Source organism: Somniosus microcephalus, chromosome 17 (genome assembly GCF_052327205.1).
Source record: "Somniosus microcephalus isolate GS21.2 chromosome 17, FLI_Smic_1.0, whole genome shotgun sequence".
Classification (NCBI taxonomy): domain Eukaryota; kingdom Metazoa; phylum Chordata; class Chondrichthyes; order Squaliformes; family Somniosidae; genus Somniosus; species Somniosus microcephalus.
This window is the reverse complement of record NC_141003.1, coordinates 66357805-66377162: the sequence shown is the minus strand read 5'-3', so window position 1 is coordinate 66377162 and position 19358 is coordinate 66357805. Positions and strand designations below refer to the sequence as shown.

General features: G+C 53.7%; 1 protein-coding gene across 4 annotated transcripts in view; it reads right to left on the bottom strand.

The window, feature by feature from the left end:
- Positions 1 to 19358, bottom strand: part of LOC147105806 (uncharacterized) — a 62146-nt gene that overhangs the window by 41883 nt on the left and 905 nt on the right. Inside the window, exons 1-5 of one of the 4 annotated variants that reach the window (XM_086010568.1) lie at positions 11431 to 11528; positions 10657 to 10797; positions 6846 to 6995; positions 3196 to 3404; positions 1449 to 1511 (exon numbers count right to left, since the gene is read on the bottom strand). In XM_086010568.1, the coding sequence (XP_085866694.1) occupies positions 1449 to 1511; positions 3196 to 3404; positions 6846 to 6927 (354 nt within the window). In that variant the 5' untranslated portion in view covers positions 6928 to 6995; positions 10657 to 10797; positions 11431 to 11528. Of the gene's footprint in view, positions 1 to 1448; positions 1512 to 3195; positions 3405 to 6845; positions 6996 to 10656; positions 10850 to 11430; positions 11529 to 19358 lie in introns of those variants that run through there. The other 3 variants (XM_086010567.1, XM_086010566.1, XM_086010569.1) reach the window with 3 other exon arrangements.

Here is a 19358-nt window from a genome sequence, read left to right as displayed (position 1 = left end):
TGTTGCCCTGGTACAGACCCAAAACCCACCCTCTCAGTCAAGAGTGGCATGGGAAGACTCAGCAGGGGAGAGGAGGGGGCAGGGTAAAGCGGGGAAAATAACAAGCGGGTGCATTACCCTCACAAGAAAAAGCAACATATGGGAAGTAGAGAAAATGTTTCCACTTGTGGGGGAGACCAAAACTAGGGGTCATAAATATAAGGTAGTCACTAATAAACCCAATAAGGAATACAGGAGAAACTTCTTTACCCAGGGAGTAGTTAGAATGTGGAACTCACTACCACAAGGAGTGGTTGAGGCAAATAGCATAGATGCATTTAAGGGGAAACTAGATCAACACATGAGGGAGAAAGGAATAGAAGGTTATGCTGATAGAGTTTGATGAAGCAGGGTGGGAGGAGGCTCATGTGAAGCATAAACAATGGCCAGTTGGGCCAAATGGCTTGTTTCTGTGCTGTAGACTCAATACAACTCGTTACTATTTAAGTTACTTTTGCCCTGAGCTTTGTTGATGTTATAATCATCTGATCTTGTTTTCAGAAAAGAATAGCTTCAGAAGCAGTGAAACATTACCCTCGCTGCTTGGCTCAGGATGTTCTTGTGGGCTAGTTGTACTTCACATTGTGGGTCGATGTGAAACACGTTTAGGTTTCAGATTATCACATGCCGTGACATATCATTTTAGTGTATGGTCACCAGTTCTTCTTTAGACAATAGCAAAATACTGCAGATGTTGGAAATCCGAAATAACAACAGAAAATGCTGGAAAAACTCAGCAAGTCAGGCAACATCCGTGGAGAGAAATTTGAGTTGACGTTTCGGGTCAGAAGGGTCAAACCCGAAACGTCAACTCAAATTTCTCTCCACGGATGTTGCCTGACTTGCTGAGTTTTTCCAGCATTTTCTGTTGTTATTTCCTCTTTAGACAAATGCTGTTAGACCATCTCCCGAAGGGAGACTCCCTCCACTTAGACTTCACACACCAGCTGCAGTATAACTCCAATCAGTTTGGAACAAAGTTTGAAAATTCCTGGCCAGCGCAATTTGGTTCACTACTAATACTTGGAAGTCGGTAACCAGATTGTAGAGCTTCATTGTCCCTAACCAATGAATTACACAGAGGCAGCAGTATAACACAGGCGTACACAGTCCACTCCGCAGCCAGTATGTACTGGTCTCAAACTGGTACCTTTAGTATATGACACCCTTAGAGCCATCATTGGGTAGGAACAAGGAAAACAGGGATATGGATCACTCTCCATGTCCTTATCGACCCAATACCCTTGTAGCCAAGGGATGTGTAAGTCCATTGGCACTGGACATTCCTGTCCATGCATTGATGGGCAATGTATTTCTTAAATAAATATGTTATTGTTATTTATTTTATTTCAATCTGCAGGCATCCATCAGTAAATGTTTGGATAGGCTTAGAATGAAATGACATGTACCTGAGTTGAAGAAGCGACATCAGTACAGGTTATCGTGGCAAAGAGAAGGGGTGTGGTTAGAAGCTGTTAAAGAAACATGCACAATGTTAGAGGAGCGTTCACACTCAATAGTCAGCATACTATCATCACCCCTTCTAAAGACAGTGAAGCACAAATTGGTCATGGCCGCTTTTCGAGACCATAACCAGTGGCCCCAACTGGGAGGCCTGAGGCCGGCCCGAAATTGGGACTTGGGTCTCATTATTATTGCTTGCCCGTTTAAAAAAAATGTATTAATTCATGGGATGTGGGCATCGCTGGCAAGGCCAGCCTTTATTGCCCCTCCCTACTTGCCCTTTAGAAGATTGTGGTGATCTCCCTTCTTGAACCGCTGCAGTCTGTGTGGTGAAGGTACTCCCACAGTACTGTTAGGGAGGGAGTTCCAGGAATTTGACCCAGCGACAATGAAGGAACAGCGATATACTTCCAAGTCAGGACAGAGTGTGACTGGGAGGGGAACTTGGAGGTGGTGGTGTTCCCATGCACCTGCTGCCCTTGTCCTTCTAGGTGGTAGAGGTCATGGGTTTGGGAGGTGCTGCCGAAGAAGCCTTTGCGAGTTGCTGCAGTGCATCTTGTAGATGGTACACACTGCAGCCACGGTGCGCCGGTGGTGGAGGGAGTGAATGTTTAAGGTGGTGGATGGGGTGCCGATCCAGCGAGTTTACATCTTAGTGGGTTTACTAAGATGAATATTGGGCCACTTGCTTCGCCGGTAGCAGTCCGAAGGTAAGTCCCAGGAAGTGGAGGGGCTTGGAATGGCTAACGGAGGAGGGGAGGCCGATTGCAAGTGGTGCAGAGTCGGGGGATCATTCCTGCTCCCCCTGCCTCCACAGCAATGATTTCCGAATCAAAATCAAAATAAATGTAACTTTCACTGGTGGCTACAGCAGCCGCTGAAGAATCCTTAGTGATGCAAGCCCTGCTTAGAGGACCTGAAACAGGCCTTAGGACCTTCATTTACATATGTCAAGGGCCCCGTGCCTGTTATTAGGAGGTCGCTAGGGATGCCTGAAAAATGGACCCCAGGCAAATTGGGGTGGCTGTCCCACTGTTAAAGCTATCATGCCTGTTTCACGCCCTGAAAAACAGGCGTGCCAATTTCTAAAGCAATGTTTCAAACTAGGGGAGGGTTTCCATGGACAGCAGACATCCTTCAACACCCAGCCCAGTGGTCATTCTTCACGTGTGAGCCTACACATTGAGTGTTGACCGTGGGAGGCATCACAACTCAGCCTGTCTACACTCGCAATACTCGCAACAGCGGGCTCTGGAAAGTGATGAGAAGTAGGAACCAGAGGTGATTTATTTTCCTCCTTTCATAATCCAGGAATGTTGAAACCAGAAGCTTGGTTCAATTGGGAATACTCTGTGTTTGGATATCAAATGAGGATTGTGTGGGGCTAAGGTGTGATGTCCCTGAAGAGTCTGCTGACACTCACTGGGCTCAAACATGACAAATGGTGATTTGGGCAAGGCACCAGAAGTCTATCGGCAGTTTGGACAAAGGGCCTCCACTCATTAACCGGTCTTTTTTCAGGTGCTGAAAGACCTGTTGTGTATCTGCAGCATTTTCTGTCTTCACCACGGTGAATAATTTGCCTGGATCAATCTTGTCAATCCCCCTCAGAATTTGGAAAACTTCAAGATCACCTCAAAGTCCAACTCTCCTATCCCAGGACTTCCAGACTCTCCCATCTCACATCTGTACCTCTCGATCTAACTGCCTGGTAGGCAACACATTCAACTTGATGACTTTCTCTTCCAATCGAAACCACTCCAAGTGCGTTCCTGTCAGATTCAGGTTGATTTCTCCAGTGGATGGGTTGCCATTTACGGTGAGCTTTGCGATGAATGTGCCATCTGGACTGTTCTCTCTAATGTCGACGTAAAGGTCACGCCCTCCAGAGCACAGGTCACCTAGTGCAAATGAAGAGGAAATAATGCTGAGCTGAATGATTCATAATTCGCATTATTGCATTCAGCCATTTGGTCACTGACTCCTAGGAGAGATTACTGGCCAATGACTGGCCTCACAATTTGGGCAATGACCCTGGGGAGATTACTGGCCAATGATTGTCCTCACAATGTGGGCAATGACCCTGGGGAGATTACTGGCCAATGATTGTCCTCACAATGTGGGCAATGACCCTAGGGGAGATTACTGGCCAGTGATTGGCCTCACAATTTGGGCAATGACCCTGGGGAGATTACTGGCCAATGATTGGCCTCACAATTTGGGCAATGAACCTAGGGGAGATTACTGGCCAATGATTGGCCTTGCAATTTGGGCAATGACCCTAGGGGAGATTACTGGCCAATGATTGGCCTCGCAATTTGGGCAATGACCTTGGGGAGGTTACTGGCCAATGATTGGCCTCACAATTTGGGCAATGAACCTAGGGGAGATTACTGGCCAATGATTGGCCTCGCAATTTGGGCAATGACCCTAGGGGAGATTACTGGCCAATGATTGGCCTCGCAATTTGGGCAATGACCCTAGGGGAGATTACTGGCCAATGATTGGCCTCACAATGTGGGCAATGACCCTAGGGGAGATTACTGGCCAATGATTGGCCTCGCAATTTGGGCAATGAACCTAGGGGAGATTACTGGCCAATGATTGGCCTCGCAATTTGGGCAATGAACCTAGGGGAGGTTACTGGCCAATGATTGGCCTCGCAATTTGGGCAATGAACCTAGGGGAGATTACTGGCCAATGATTGGCCTTGCAATTTGGGCAATGACCCTAGGGGAGATTACTGGCCAATGATTGGCCTCGCAATTTGGGCAATGACCTTGGGGAGGTTACTGGCCAATGATTGGCCTCACAATTTGCAATTCGATTGATTTGCCCACTGTTATTCTGTATTTGGTACCTGAGATTGCCTCAAACTCAGTTCCCTTGCCCACCGACTCCACCCCTCTCCCTGGCCACTGTTTGAGGCTGAACCAGACCGTTTGCAACTTTGGGGTTCTATTGGACCCTGAGCTGAGCTTCCAACCCCATATCCTCTCCATCACCAAGACTACCTACATCCATCTGCCTCAACCCATCTGCTTCTGAAACCCTCATCCATGCTTTTGTTACCTCCAGACAATGTTCTCCTGGCCGGCCTCTCATCTTCCACCCTCCGTAAACTTGAGCTCATCTAAAACTCTGTTGCCTCGTATCCTAACTCGCACCAAGTCCCGTTCACCCATCACCCCCTGAGCTCACTGCCCCGTGTCCTAACTCGCACCAAGTCCCGTTCACCCATCACCCCCTGAGCTCACTGCCCCGTGTCCTAACTCGCACCAAGTCCCGTTCACCCATCACCCCCTGAGCTCACTGCCCCGTGTCCTAACTCGCACCAAGTCCCGTTCACCCATCACCCCCTGAGCTCACTGCCCCGTGTCCTAACTCGCACCAAGTCCCGTTCACCCATCACCCCCTGAGCTCACTGCCCCGTGTCCTAACTCGCACCAAGTCCCGTTCACCCATCACCCCCTGAGCTCACTGCCCCGTGTCCTAACTCGCACCAAGTCCCGTTCACCCATCACCCCCTGAGCTCACTGCCCCGTGTCCTAACTCGCACCAAGTCCCGTTCACCCATCACCCCCTGAGCTCACTGCCCCGTGTCCTAACTCGCACCAAGTCCCGTTCACCCATCACCCCTCGTATCCTAACTCGCACCAAGTCCCGTTCACCCATCACCCCTCGTATCCTAACTCGCACCAAGTCCCGTTCACCCATCACCCCCCGTGTCCTAACTCGCACCAAGTCCTGTTCACCCATCACCCCTCGTATCCTAACTCGCACCAAGTCCCGTTCACCCATCACCCCCCGTATCCTAACTCGCACCAAGTCCCATTCACCCATCACCCCTCGTATCCTAACTCGCACCAAGTCCCGTTCACCCATCACCCCCTGAGCTCACTGACCTACATTGGTTTCCGGTCCAGCAACGCCTCAAATTTAAAATTCTCATCCTCGCTTTCAAATCCCTCCATGGCCATACAACTCAATTCTCCAATTCTGATCTCTCGTGCATGTCCGATTTCCTTTGCTCCACCGTTGGCAGCCGTGCCTTCAGCTGTCTAGGCCCTAAGCTCTGGAATTCCCTCCCTAAACCTCTCCGCATCTCTACCTCTCTCTCGCCTCCATTAAGACGCTCCTTAAAACCTACCTCTTTGACCAAGGTTTTGGTCACCCGTCCTAATATCTCCTTATGTGGCTCAGTGTCACATTGTGTCTAATAATGCTCCTGTGAAGCTCTTTGAGATGTTTTCCTATGTTAAAGGTGCTATACAAATGCAAGATGGTGCTGTCGTTGAGAGATGCTTATAATCTGGAGGCAGTGCAGAGAAGAGCTACAGGGCTGACACTTAGGGGTAGAATTTTCATGGGAAATCCCCAGTCTTCCGCAGTAACCTCGTTTCCGCTGTTTCTCTGGGATTTCCGCTGATCCTCTACCAACGTTACACCGGAAGAGTCCCCGTGGAAATTACAGGTGCTAGTGTCTGCGCACTCAATTATGGAGCAACATAGACTCCTCACTCTTGGAAAGAATGATCTTATAGAGGTATGTAAGATAGTAAATGGCATTGAATCCAGAACAGTCCTTCAAATTAAACCTTGACAGTAGGACAATGAGACACAGGGTCAAACTGAGGAACAGTAAATTTTTGACAGTTATCAGGAATTTTTCACTGCACGAACAGTGATCACCACATGGAATGGACATCCAGATTGGGTGGTGGAGGCAAAAACCCTGGAATCATTTAAGAGGTAGTTGGATGGTGAGATTGGGGGTCTGTAGTGTCTCTCTGGATGAATGAGTTAGTATGGGCCGAATAGTCTTCCTCATCCATTCCCACCCAGTGGGTAGCACTTTTGCCTCTAAGTCAGAATATTGTGGATTCAAGGCCCATTCCAGAGACTTGAGCACATAATCCAGGCTGACAATCCAGTGCAGTACTGAGGGAGTGCTGCACCGTTGGAGGTGCCGTCTTTCAGATGAGACGTTAAACCGAGGCCCCATCTGCTCTCTCATGTGGATGTAAAAGATCCCATGGCACTATTTGAAGAGGAGCATGGGATTTCTCCCCGGTGCCCTGGCCAATATTTATCCCTCAACCAACATCACTAAAACAGATGATCTGGTCATTATCACAGTGCTGTTTGTGGGACCTTGCTCAAAAATTGGCTGCCGCGTTTCCTACATTACAACAGTGACTACACTTCAAGAAGTACTTCATTGACTGTAAAGCACTTTGGGATGTCTGAGGTCATGAAAGGCGCTATACAAATGCAAGTCCTTTATTTCTTTCTAGTCTTATGTAGCAAAACATTACAGAGAAGGAAAAAGTGACTGTTACCTCCCACGAGGACTGGTGAGAACCTGGCGAACAGTATGCTCACAATCAACATGCGAGTCTTCAGCATGGTGTTAGGGTCCATGGGGTGGGGAGACCCCTCCTTACTCGCTTCTCAGAATCACTGTCAAAGTTGGGCACAGACACCTCAATCTGTTAAGAGAGAATTAAAAGAGCAATTTAAAAAAAATCTCTGTGAGGCAAAGAAGGTTTCTCTGTTGCTATGGGGCCTCCAAACTGAACAACACCCTGTGAGCTGTGACATTGCCAAAAGCTGTGGTTTTGCTCCAATCCCGTTTGTGCACCAGCTCTGTTTTCACTTTACTAATTTAAGTAACTTGTGGGGTCGCACTGAGCCTTTTACACAGTTTGCACACAGACCCTCCCTCCACCCACAGTTCCCTAAACAATAACCGGCTGTATTGTGCTGCATCGAGCAGCTCAGACACATTGCAGGCCTCACACCTCACCTGCATACCCAATAATGTGGGCAGCTGGCTCCACGTTGGGTGGGGAATTGTGTGGGTAGTCAGGGTGGGCAGTCAGAGTGGGTGGTCAGGGTGGGCAGTCAGGGTGGGCAGTCAGAGTGGGTGGTCAGGGTGGGTGGTCAGGGTGGGTGGTCAGGGCGGGTGGTCAGGGCGGGTGGTCAGGGCGGGTGGTCAGGGCGGGTGGTCAGGGTGGGTGGTCAGGGCGGGTGGTCAGGGCGAGTGGTCGGCGGGTGGTCAGGGTGGGTGGTCAGGGTGGGTGGTCAGGGTGAGTGGTCAGGGTGGCTGGTCAGGGTGGGTGGTCAGGGTGGGTGGTCAGGGTGGGTGGTCAAGGTGGGTGGTCAGGGTGGGTGGTCAGGGTGGGTGGTCAAGGTGGTCAAGGTGGGTGGTCAGGGTGGGTGGTCAGGGCGGGTGGTCAGGGCGGGTGGTCAGGATGGGTGGTCAAGGTGGTCAGGGCGGGTGGTCAGGGTGGGTGGTCAGGGTGGGTGGTCAGGGTGGGTGGTCAGGGCGGTCAGGGCAGGTGGTCAGGGCGGGTGGTCAGGATGGGTGGTCAGGGCGGGTGGTCAGGGCGGGTGGTCAGGGTGGGTGGTCAGGGTGGGTGGTCAGGGTGGCCAGGGCAGGTGGTCAGGGTGGGTGGTCAAGGTGGTCAGGGCGGGTGGTCAGGGTGGGTGGTCAGGGCGGGTGGTCAGGGTGGGTGGTCAGGGTGGGTGGTCAGGGTAGGTGGTCAGGGTGGCCAGGGCGGGAGGTCAGGGTGGGTGGTCAGGGTGGGTGGTCAGGGTGGATGGTCAGGGTGGTCAGGGGGGGTGGTCAGGGCGGGTGGTCAGGGCGGGTGGTCAGGGTGTGCGGTCAGGGCGGGTGGTCAGGGTGTGCGGTCAGGGTGGGTGGTCAGGGTGGTCAGGGTGGGTGGTCAGGGCGGGTGGTCAGGGTGGTCAGGGTGGGTGGTCAGGGTGGGTGGTCAGGACGGGTAGTCAGGGTGGGTGGTCAGGGTGGGTGGTCAGGGCGGGTGCTCAGGGTGGGTGGTCAGGGCGGTCAGGACGGGTGGTCAGGGTGGGTGGTCAGGGTGGGTGGTCAGGGCGGGTGGTCAGGGTGGGTGGTCAGGGCGGGTGGCCAGGGTGGGTGGTCAGGGTGGGTGGTCAGGGTGGTCAGGGCGGGTGGTCAGGGTGGTCAGGGCGGGTGGTCAGGGCGGGTGGTCAGGGCGGGTGGTCAGGGCAGGTGGTCAGGGCGGGTGGTCAGGGTGGGTGGTCAGGGCGAGTGGTCAGGGTGGGTGGACAGGGCGGGTGGTCAGGGTGGCCAGGGCGGGTGGTCAGGGTGGTCAGGGCGGGTGGTCAGGGTGGGTGGTCAGGGTGGTCAGGGCGGGTGGTCAGGGTGGGTGGTCAGGGTGGTCAGGGCGGGTGGTCAGGGTGGGTGGTCAGGGTGGTCAGGGCGGGTGGTCAGGGTGCTCAGGGTGGTCAGGGTGGGTGGTCAGGGCGGGTGGTCAAGGTGGTCAGGGTGGGTGGTCAGGGTGGGAGGTCAGGGTGGGTGGTCAGGGTGGGAGGTCAGGGTGGGTGGTCAGGGTGAGTGGTCAGGGTGGGTGGTCAGGGTGGGTGGTCAGGGTGGGTGCTCAGGGTGGGTGGTCAGGGTGGGAGGTCAGGGTGGGTGGTCAGGGCGGGTGGTCAGGGTGGGTGGTCAGGGTGAGTGGTCAGGGTGGGTGGTCAGGGTGGGTGGTCAGGGTGGGAGGTCAGGGTGGGTGGTCAGGGCGGGTGGTCAGGGTGGGTGGTCAGGGTGAGTGGTCAGGGTGGGTGGTCAGGGTGGGTGGTCAGGGTGGTCAGGGCGGGTGGTCAGGGTGGGTGGTCAGGGTGGTTGGTCAGGGCGGGTGGTCAGGGTTGTCAGGGCGGGTGGTCAGGGTGGGTGGTCAGGGCGGGTGGTCAGGGTGGGTGGTCAGGGTGGGTGGTCAGGGCGGGTGGTCAGGGTGGTCAGGGCGGGTGGTCAGGGCGGGTGGTCAGGGCGGGTGGTCAGGGTGGTCAGGGCGGGTGGTCAGGGTGGGTGGTCAGGGCGGGTGGTCAGGGTGGTCAGGGTGGGTGGTCAGGGCGGGTGGTCAGGGTGGGTGGTCAGGGTGGGTGGTCAGGGTGGGTGGTCAGGGGGGTGGTCAGGGTGGGTGGTCAGGGTGGGTGGTCAGGGTGGGCGGTCAGGGTGGGTGGTCAGGGTGGTCAGGGTGGGTGGTCAGGGTGGGCGGTCAGGGTGGGTGGTCAGGGTGGGTGGTCAGGGTGGGTGGTCAGGGCGGGTGGTCAGGGTGGTCAGGGCGGGTGGTCAGGGTGGGTGGTCAGGGCGGGTGGTCAGGGTGGTCAGGGTGGGTGGTCAGGGTGGGTGGTCAGGGTGGTCAGGGCGGGTGGTCAGGGCGGGTGGTCAGGATGGTCAGGGCGGGTGGTCAGGGTGGGTGGTCAGGGCGGGTGGTCAGGGTGGTCAGGGTGGGTGGTCAGGGCGGGTGGTCAGGGTGGGTGGTCAGGGTGGGTGGTCAGGGGGGGTGGTCAGGGTGGGTGGTCAGGGTGGGTGGTCAGGGGGGGTGGTCAGGGTGGGTGGTCAGGGTGGGTGGTCAGGGTGGGCGGTCAGGGTGGGCGGTCAGGGTGGGTGGTCAGGGTGGGTGGTCAGGGTGGTCAGGGTGGGTGGTCAGGGTGGGTGGTCAGGGGGGGCGGTCAGGGTGGGTGGTCAGGGTGGTCAGGGTGGGTGGTCAGGGTGGGCGGTCAGGGTGGGTGGTCAGGGTGGTCAGGGTGGGTGGTCAGGGTGGGTGGTCAGGGGGGTTGGTCAGGGTGGGTGGCCAGGGTGGGTGGCCAGGGTGGTCAGGGCGGGTGCTCAGGTTGGTCAGGGCGGGTGGTCAGGGTGTGCGGTCAGGGCAGAGCTGTTGGGGCAAATGGTCTGTTTCTGTGCTGTAAATTCTATATAATTCTATGTGATAAATACAAATACAACAAAAGGCTTAAAAAAATTCACTGGAACAACGGGGTGTTTAAAAAATGATTAAAATTATGAAAGGATGGAACTCGAAGGGGAACAATTTACAGGGTTATGGGAAAAGAGCAAGGGAGTGGGACTAATTGGATAGCTCTTTCAAAGAGCCAGCACAGGCAGGACGAGCTGAATGGCCTCCTTCCGTGCTGTAAGATTCTATGATTCTATACCAGGGTAGATAGAAGCAGACTGTTTTTAGTAGTTGATGGATTACGAACGAGTAGCCATAGATTATCGAGTAGAGTAGCCATGGAGGGAGGGTAAACGCCAACATGGACTGGTCGGTCCGAATGGCCTGTTTCACTGTAACTTCTATGTATTTCTATGTGGTTCATTCTACAACTTACCTTACAGAATACACATCATGCATTAATTGTGCAATTTCCCACCGACCTGGAGTGACCACCACTGAAGATTCTCTCCATTCACCACAAATCTGTTCCTTTATAGCATCACCGTCTGATCTGTGCATCAGTTGTACTATCGTGCTGTAAGAAGAGAGTTCTACTGCTCAGCGGGGAGGCAGCTGCCAGCTGTATACTGGAGACACAAGCAAAATCCAACCGCTGGGGTATTGGCAATGGCTCCCTGTACTGTTGGGAGCAAGGCTTCCCCTCCACCAGTTAAAAGGACAAGGTGCATGGGAACACAATGCACAAACTGCGATCGAGTGCCTGCATTAGTACCGACTCCCTGGCACTCCTGGGACCCCCTGTGAGTAATAATACATACCTGGGGACCCCCTGTGAATACTGACACACTCCTGGGGACTCCTGTGAATACTGACACACTACTGGGGACCCCTGTGAATACTGACACACTCCCGGGGACCCCTGTGAGTACTGACACACTCCTGGGGACTCCCTGTGAATACTGATACAATCCAGGGACTCCCTCTGAATACTGATACACTCCCAGCAACCCCCTGTGGATACTGATACAATTCTGGGGACCTCCGTGAATACTGACACATTCCTAGGGACCCCTGTGAATACTGACACACTCTTGGGACAATCCGTAAGACAAAGGTCCTCTACCAACCTACCCCCGCCACACAGTACTGCCCCCCGATTATCAAAATCCACGACAAGGCCTTGGACAACGTGGACCACTTTCCATACCTCGGGAGCCTTCTCTCAACAAGGGCAGACGTCGACGATGAAGTCCAACACCGCCTTCAGTGTGCCAGTGCAGCCTTCGGTCGCCTGAAGAAGAGAGTGTTTGAAGACCAGGACCTCAAACCCGGCACTAAGCTCATGGTCTACAGAGCAGCAGTGATACCCGCCCTGCTGTTTGCCTCAGAGACATGGACCATGTACAGTAGGCACCTCAAAGCACGGGAGAGGTACCACCAACGCTGCCTCTGCAAGATCCTGCAAATCCATTGGCAGCATAGGCACAACAACGCCAGTGTTCTTGCTCAGGCCAACATCCCAGCATCGAAGCTTTGACCACGCGCCATCATCATCTACATGCCCGATACGAGACTCCCAAAACAAGCGCTCTACTCGGAGCTCCGGCACGGCAAGAGAGCCCCAGGTGGGCAGAGGAAATACTTCAAGGACACCCTCAAAGCCTCCTTGAAAAAGTGTAACATCCCCACCGACACCTGGGAATCCCTGGCCCAAGACCGCACAAAGTGGAGGAGAAGCATTCGGGAAGGCGCTGAACACATCGAGTCTCTTCGCCGGGTGCAAGCGGAAGCCAAGCGCAAGCAGCGCAAGGAGCGCACGTTAACCCAAGCACCCCACCCACCCGCCCCTTCAACCACCGTCTGCCCCACCTGTGACAGAGACTGTAGGACCTGCATTAGACTCATCAGTCACCTGCGAACTCATTTTTAATGTGGAAGCAAGTCATCCTCGGTTCCGAGGGACTGCCTAAGAAGAGGAAGAAGACTCTTGGGGACCCCTGTGAATAGTGACACACTCCTGGGGACTCCCTGTGAATACTGACACACTCCCGGCGACCCCCTGTGGATACTGATACACTCCCGGGGACCCCCTGTGAATACTGATACACTCCTGGGATCGCCTGTGAATACTGATACACTCCCGGGGACCCCTGTGAATACTGATACAATTCTGGGGACCCCTGTGAATACTGACACACTCCCGGCGACCCCCTGTGGATACTGATACACTCCCGGGGACCCCCTGTGAATACTGATACACTCCTGGGATCGCCTGTGAATATTGTCACAATCCCGGGGACCCCTGTGAATACTGATACACTCCTGGGAACACCTGTGAATACTGATACAATCCCGGGGACTCCCTGTGAATACTGATACACTCCCGGGGACCCCCTGTGGATAGTGATACAATCCTGGGACCCCTGTGAATACTGACACGCTCCCGGGGACCCCCTGTGAATACTGATACACTCCCGGGGACCCCCTGTGAATACTGATACACTCCTGGGACCCCCCTGTGAATACTGATACACTCCCTGGGACCCCCTGTGAATACTGATATACTCCTGGGGACCCTCTGTGAATACTGACACACTCCTGGGGACCCCTGTGAATACTGACACACTCCTGGGACCCCTGTGAATACTGATACAATCTTGGGGACCCCCTGTCAATACTGACACACACCTGGGGACTCCCTGTGAATAACGATACAATCCTGTGACCCCCTGTGAATACTGACACAATCCCGGGGACTCCCTGTGAATACTGATACACTCCCGGGGACCCCCTGTGGATACTGATACAATCCTGGGGACCCCTGTGAATACTGATACAATCCTGGGGACCCCTGTGAATACTGATACAATCCTGGGACCCCTGTGAATACTGATACAATCCTGGGACCCCCTATGAATACTGATACAATCCTGGGGACCCCTGTGAATACTGATACAATCCTGGGACCCCCTATGAATACTGATACAATCCTGGGGACCCCTGTGAATACTGATACAATCCTGGGACCCCCTATGAATACTGATACAATCCTGGGGACCCCTGTGAATACTGATACAATCCTGGGACCCCTGTGAACACTGACACAATCCTGGGGACCCCTGTGAATACTGATGCAATCCTGGGACCCCCTATGAATACTGATGCAATCCTGGGACCCCTGTGAATACTGATACAATCCCGGGGATTCCATGTGAATAATTACACACTCCCGGGGACCCCTGTGAATACTGATACAATCCCGGGGACCCCTGTGAATACCGATATACTCCTGGGGACCCTCTGTGAATACTGACACACTCCTGGGGACCCCTGTGAATACTGACACACTCCCGGGGACTCCTGTGAATACTGACACACTCCCGGGGACCTCTGTGAATACTGATACACTGCTGGGGACCCCCTGTGAATACTGATACACTCCTGGGACCCCCTGTGGATACTGATACAATCCTGGGACCCCCTGTGGATATTGATACAATCCTGGGACCCCCTGTGAATAGATACACTCCTGGGACCCCCTGTGAATACTGACACACTCCTAGGGTCCCCTGTGAAATCTGATACACTCCTGGGGACCCCTGTGGATACTGATACAATCCTGGGACCCCCTGTGAATACTGACACACTCCTGGGGGCCCCCTGTGAATACTGACACACACCTGGGGACCTCCTGTGAATACTGATACACCCCAGGGACTCCCTGTGAATAATGACACACTCCCGGGGACCCCCTGTGAATACTGACACAATCCTAGGGACCCCCTGTGAATACTGATATACCCCAGGGACTCCCTGTGAATACTGGCACACTCCTGGGGACCTCTGTGATTACTGACACAATCCTGGGACCCCCTGTGAATACTGACACACTCCTGGGGACCCCTGTGAATACTGACACAATCCTAGGATCCCCCTGTGAATGCTGACACACTCCTGGGGATCCCCTGTGAATACTGACACAATCCTGGGGATCCCCTGCGAATACTGACACACTCCTGGGAGTCCCTGTGAATACTGACACACTCCCGGGGACCCCTGTGAATACTGATACAATCTTGGGGACCCCTGTGAATACTGATACACTCCTGGGATCCCCTGTGAATAATGACACACTCCCGGGGACCCCTGTGAATATTGACACACTCCTGGGACCCCCTGTGAATACTGATACACTCGTGGGGAACCCCTGTGAATACTGACACACTCCCAGGGACCCCTGTGAATACTGATACACTCCTGGGACTCCCTGTGAATACTGACACACTTCCGGGGACCCCTGTGAATACTGATACAATCCTGGGACCCCCTGTGAATACTGATACACTCCTGGGGACCCCTGTGAATACTGATACACTCCTGGGACCCCCAGTGAACACTAACACACTCCTGGGACCCCCTGTGAATACTGCCACACTCCTGGGGAACCCCTGTGAATACTGATACACTCCTGGGGGCACCTGTGACTACTGATACAATCCTGGGGACCCCCTGTGAACACTGATACACTCCCGGGGACCCCTGTGAATACTGACACACTCCCGGGGACCCCTGTGAATAATGACGCACTCCCGGGGACCCCTGTGACTACTGACACACTCCCGGGGACCCCTGTGAATACTGACACACTCCTGGGGACCCCTGTGAATACTGATACACTCCTGGGACCCCCTGTGAATACTGACACACTCCCGGGGACCCCCCTGTGAATACTGACACACTCGCGGGGACCCCCCTGTGAATACTGATACAAAATCCTGGGACCCCCTTGTTAATACTGACACTCTCCCGGGGACCCCTGTGAATACTGATACACTCCCGGGGACCCCTGTGAATACTGATTCAATCCTGGGGACCCCCCCTGTGAATGCTGACACACTCCTGGGACCCTCTGTGAATACTGATATACTCCTGGGACCCCTTGTAAATATGTATACAATCCCGGGAACGCCCCTGTGAATACTGATACACTGCTGGGGACCCCGGTGAATACTAATACAATCCTGGGGACCCCTGTGAATACTAATACAATCCTGGGGATCCCCTGTGAATACTGATACACTCCTGGTGACCCCGTGAATACATACACTCCTGGGACTCCCTGTGAATACTGACACACTCCTGGGGACCCCTGTGAATACTGATACAATCCTGGGACCCCCTGTGAATACTGATACACTCCTGGGACCTCCTGTGATGTAAGAAAACGACTAGGCACTTGGTCTAAGTATTAAACAAGGCTTTAATCAACTGTTTTTCAACATGGAGATCTAGTTGTGTCCTTCACTAGTTCCTGTTAAAGAATGTCCTGAGCAAGCTGGGCCCATGCCCGAGCATTTATACTCTCCATGGACAGCGCCACCAACAGGCCATCCAGTATTATTACATAAGTCATTTCCACATGAATGACAAGATTCATGTCACCCTGTGAATACAGACACACTCCTGGGGACCCCCTGTGAATACTGACACACTTCTGGGGGCCCCCTGTGAATACTGACACACTCCTGGGGACCCCCCGTGAATACTGACACACTCCTGGGACCCCTGTGAATACTGATACACTCCTGGGACCCCCTGTGAATACTGACACACTCCCGGGGACCCCTCTGAATACTGACACTCCCCTGGGGACCCCTGTGAATACTGATACACTCCTGGGGACCCCCTGTGAATACTGATACACTCCTGGGACCCCTGTGAATAGTGACACACTCCTGGGGACCCCTGTGAATACTGATACACTCCTGGGACCCCTGTGAATAGTGACACACTCCTGGGGACCCCTGTGAATAATGGCACACTCCTGGGGGCACCTGTGAATACTGATACAATCCAGGGGACCCCCCTGTGAATTCTGATACGAAATCCTGGGACCCCCTGTGAATACTGACACACTCCTGGGGACCCCTGTGATTACTGACACAATCCCGGGGACCTCCTGTGAATACTGATGCAATCCAGGGACTCCCTGTGAATACTGATACAATCCCGGGGAACCCCTGTGAATACTGATACAATCCCGGGGACCTCCTGTTAATACCGATACAATCCAGGGAACCCCTGTGAATACTGATACAAATCATGGACCTCCTGTGAATACGGATACATTCCCGGGACCCCCTGTGAATACTGACACACTCCTGGGGACCCCTGTGAATACTGATACACTCCTGGGGACCCCCTGTGAATACTGACAGACTCCTGGGGACCCCTGTGAATACTGATACACTCCTGGGGACCCCTGTGGCTACTGATACAATATGGGACCCCCTGTGAATACTGACACACTCCCAGGGACCCCCTGTGAATACTGACACACTCCTGGGGACCCCCTGTGAATACTGACACACACCTGGGGACCCCCTGTGAATATTGATACACCCCAGGGACTCCCTGTGAATACTGACACACTCCCGGGGACCCCTGTGAATACTGACACACTCCTGGGGACCCCTCTGAATACTGATACACTCCTGGGACCCCCTGTAAATACTGAAACACTCCAGGGACTCCCTGTGAATATTGATACACTCCTGGGACCCCTGTGAATAGTGACACACTCCTGGGGACCCCTGTGAATACTGATACACTCCTGGGACCCCCTGTGAATACTGGCACACTCCTGGGGGCACCTGTGAATACTGATACACTCCCGGGGAACCCCTGTGAATACTGATACACTCCTGGGACTCCCTGTGAATACTGATACACTCCTGGGGACCCCCTGTGAATACTGATATACCCCAGGGACTCCCTGTGAATACTGACACACTCCCGGGGACCCCCTGTGAATACTGATATACCCCAGGGACTCCCTGTGAATACTGACACACTCCTGGGGACCCCAGTGAATACTGATACAATCCTGGGACCCCCTGTGAATACTGATAACACTCCTAGGGACCCCCTGTGAATACTGATATTCCCCAGGGACTCCCTGTGAATACCGACACACTCCCGGGGACCCCCTGTGAATACTGATATACCCCAGGGACTCCCTGTGAATACTGACACACTCCTGGGGACCCCAGTGAATACTGACACACTCCCGGGGACCCCCTGTGAATACTGATAACACTCCTAGGGACCCCCTGTGAATACTGATATTCCCCAGGGACTCCCTGTGAATACCGACACACTCCCGGGGACCCCCTGTGAATACTGACACACTCCCGGGGACCCCCTCTTAATACTGATACACTCCTGGGTTCCCCTGTGAATACTGACACACTCCTGGGGACCCCTGTGAACACTGACACAATCCTGGGATCCCCTGTGAATACTGATACAATCCCGGTGAAACCTCTGTGAATACTGATACAATCCTGGGACCCCCCTGTGAATACTGATACACTCCTGGGACCCCCTGTGAATACTGATACAATCCTGGGACTCCCTGTGAATACTGACACACTCCCGGGGACCCCTGTGAATACTGACACACTCCTGGGGACCCCTGTGAATACTGATACACTCCTGGGACCCCCTGTAAATATTGAAACACTCCAGGGACTCCCTGTGAATACTGATACACTCCTGGGACCCCTGTGAATAGTGACACACTCCTGGGGACCCCTGTGAATACTGATACACTCCTGGGACCCCCTGTGAATACTGGCACACTCCTGGGGGCACCTGTGAATACTGATACAATCCAGGGGACCCCCCTGTGAATACTGATACAAAATCCTGGGACCCCCTGTGAATACTGATACACCCCTGGGACTCCGTGTGAATACTGACACACTCCCGGGGACCCCCTGTGAATACTGATACAATCCTGGGGAACCCCTGTGAATACTGATACAATCCTGGGGAACCCCTGTGAATACTGATCCAATCCCAGGGAACCCCTGTGAATACTGACACACTCCTGGGGACCCCTGTGAATACTGATACAATCCCGGGGACCTCCTGTTAATACTGATACAATGCAGGGACCCCCTGTGAATACTGATACACTCCTGGGACCCCCTGTGAATACTGATACAATCCTGGGGACCTCCTGTTAATACTGATACAATCCTGGGGAACCCCTGTGAATACTGATACAATCCTGGGGAACCCCTGTGAATACTGATCCAATCCCAGGGAACCCCTGTGAATACTGATACACTCCTGGGGACCCCTGTGAATACTGATACAATCCCGGGGACCTCCTGTTAATACTGATACAATGCAGGGACTCCCTGTGAATACCGATACAATCCCGGGGAACCCCTGTGAATAATGATACAATCCCGGGGACCTCCTGTTAATACTGATACAATCCAGGGAACCCCTGTGAATACTGATACAAATCATGGACCTCCTGTGAATACGGATACATTCCCGGGACCCCCTGTGAATACTGACACACTCCCGGGGAACCTCTGTGAATACTGATACACTCCTGGGACCCCCTGTGAATACTGATACACTCCTGGGACCCCCTGTGAATACTGACAGACTCCTGGGGACTCCTGCAAATACTGACACACTCCTGGGACTCGCTGTGAATACAGATTCACCCCTGGGAGCCCCTGTGAATACTGACGCACTCCCGGGGACCCCCCTGTGAATACTGATACACCCCCGGTGACCCCCTGTGAATACTGACACACTCCCTGTGAATACTGATATACTACTGGGACTCCCTGTGAATACTGATACACTCCTGGGGAACCCCTGTGAATACTGACACACTGCTGGGGACCCCCTGTGAATACTGATACACTCCCGGGGAACCCCTGTGAATACTGATACACTCCTGGGGAACCCCTGTGAATAATGATACACTCCTGGGGAACCCCTGTGAATACTGACACACTCCTGGGGAACCCCTGTGAATACTGATACACTCCTTGGACTCCCTGTGAACACTGATACACTCCTGGGACCCCCCTGTGAATACTGTTACACCCCCCGGCAACCCCCTGTGAATACTGATACACTTCTGGGACCCCTGTGAATACTGTCACACTCCCGGGGACCCCCTGCGAATACTAAAACACACCTGGGAATCCCTGTGAAAACTGATACGCTCCTGGGAGCCCCTGTGAATACTGTCATGCTCCCAGGGACCCCTGTGAACACTGACTCACTCCTGGGACTCTCTGTAAATACTGAAACACT